Source organism: Arachis duranensis, chromosome 2 (assembly GCF_000817695.3).
Source record: "Arachis duranensis cultivar V14167 chromosome 2, aradu.V14167.gnm2.J7QH, whole genome shotgun sequence".
In the NCBI taxonomy this organism is placed as follows: Eukaryota; Viridiplantae; Streptophyta; class Magnoliopsida; order Fabales; family Fabaceae; genus Arachis; species Arachis duranensis.
Genome location: NC_029773.3, coordinates 89,439,097 through 89,439,691, shown reverse-complemented (window position 1 = coordinate 89,439,691; position 595 = coordinate 89,439,097). Strand labels below are relative to the sequence as shown.

General features: G+C 53.3%; 1 protein-coding gene across 1 annotated transcript in view; it reads right to left on the bottom strand.

Annotated features, from left to right (window-relative positions):
- LOC127744778 (protein WHAT'S THIS FACTOR 1 homolog, chloroplastic) overlaps positions 1 to 595 on the bottom strand; it is a gene marked incomplete at its 3' end in the record, with an annotated part of 80,851 nt that continues 80,256 nt past the window's right edge. The window contains 1 exon segment of the mRNA XM_052257071.1: positions 1 to 583. Coding sequence (XP_052113031.1) covers positions 1 to 566 — 566 coding nt within the window.

Here is a 595-nt window from a genome sequence, read left to right as displayed (position 1 = left end):
TCCTTCCCAGCAACACGCTTCACTGAAAAAAAATGAGGGTACTTAGGAACCAAAGACTCCCTGAAATCACAGGGCAAGCCCAATTCAGGCCCAACAAACTCGAGAGTCTGCAGGGGTACCCGGCAATCAACAGACAGCATCAGCAACTTCCTAAGATTATTAACCAAGAGGGGCTCCATCAGGGCCTTGGCTTGGGCTTCCTCCTGGGCAACACTCTGGGCCTTAAGGGTGAGGGACACGGAAGGAGGTGATCCGGAGACACGGAAGATGGTCGGGTACCTTTCAATGAGGGCCATGAAGTCCCATTTGCGGACAAAGCCAACATTCTTCTCAAGGTCCCGGAGGAGGAGGGACTGGGTCTTGTGGGATTGGATGATGGAGGAGAGCTCCAGAATGAGGGAGGGCTTCTTACGAAGCTCCATCACCCTGTCGAGATCAGAAACCCGGTGGTAGACCTTCTTCTTGGGCCTGCTTCCACCACTTGATTTCTGCCGAGTATGTAGAAGCCATATGGGGGAACACTGGAAGTGGCCATGGGAGCTTCGGAATGGAGCATGGCGAAGCATCAACAGGATCTGGCCGACTACAAAAAGGT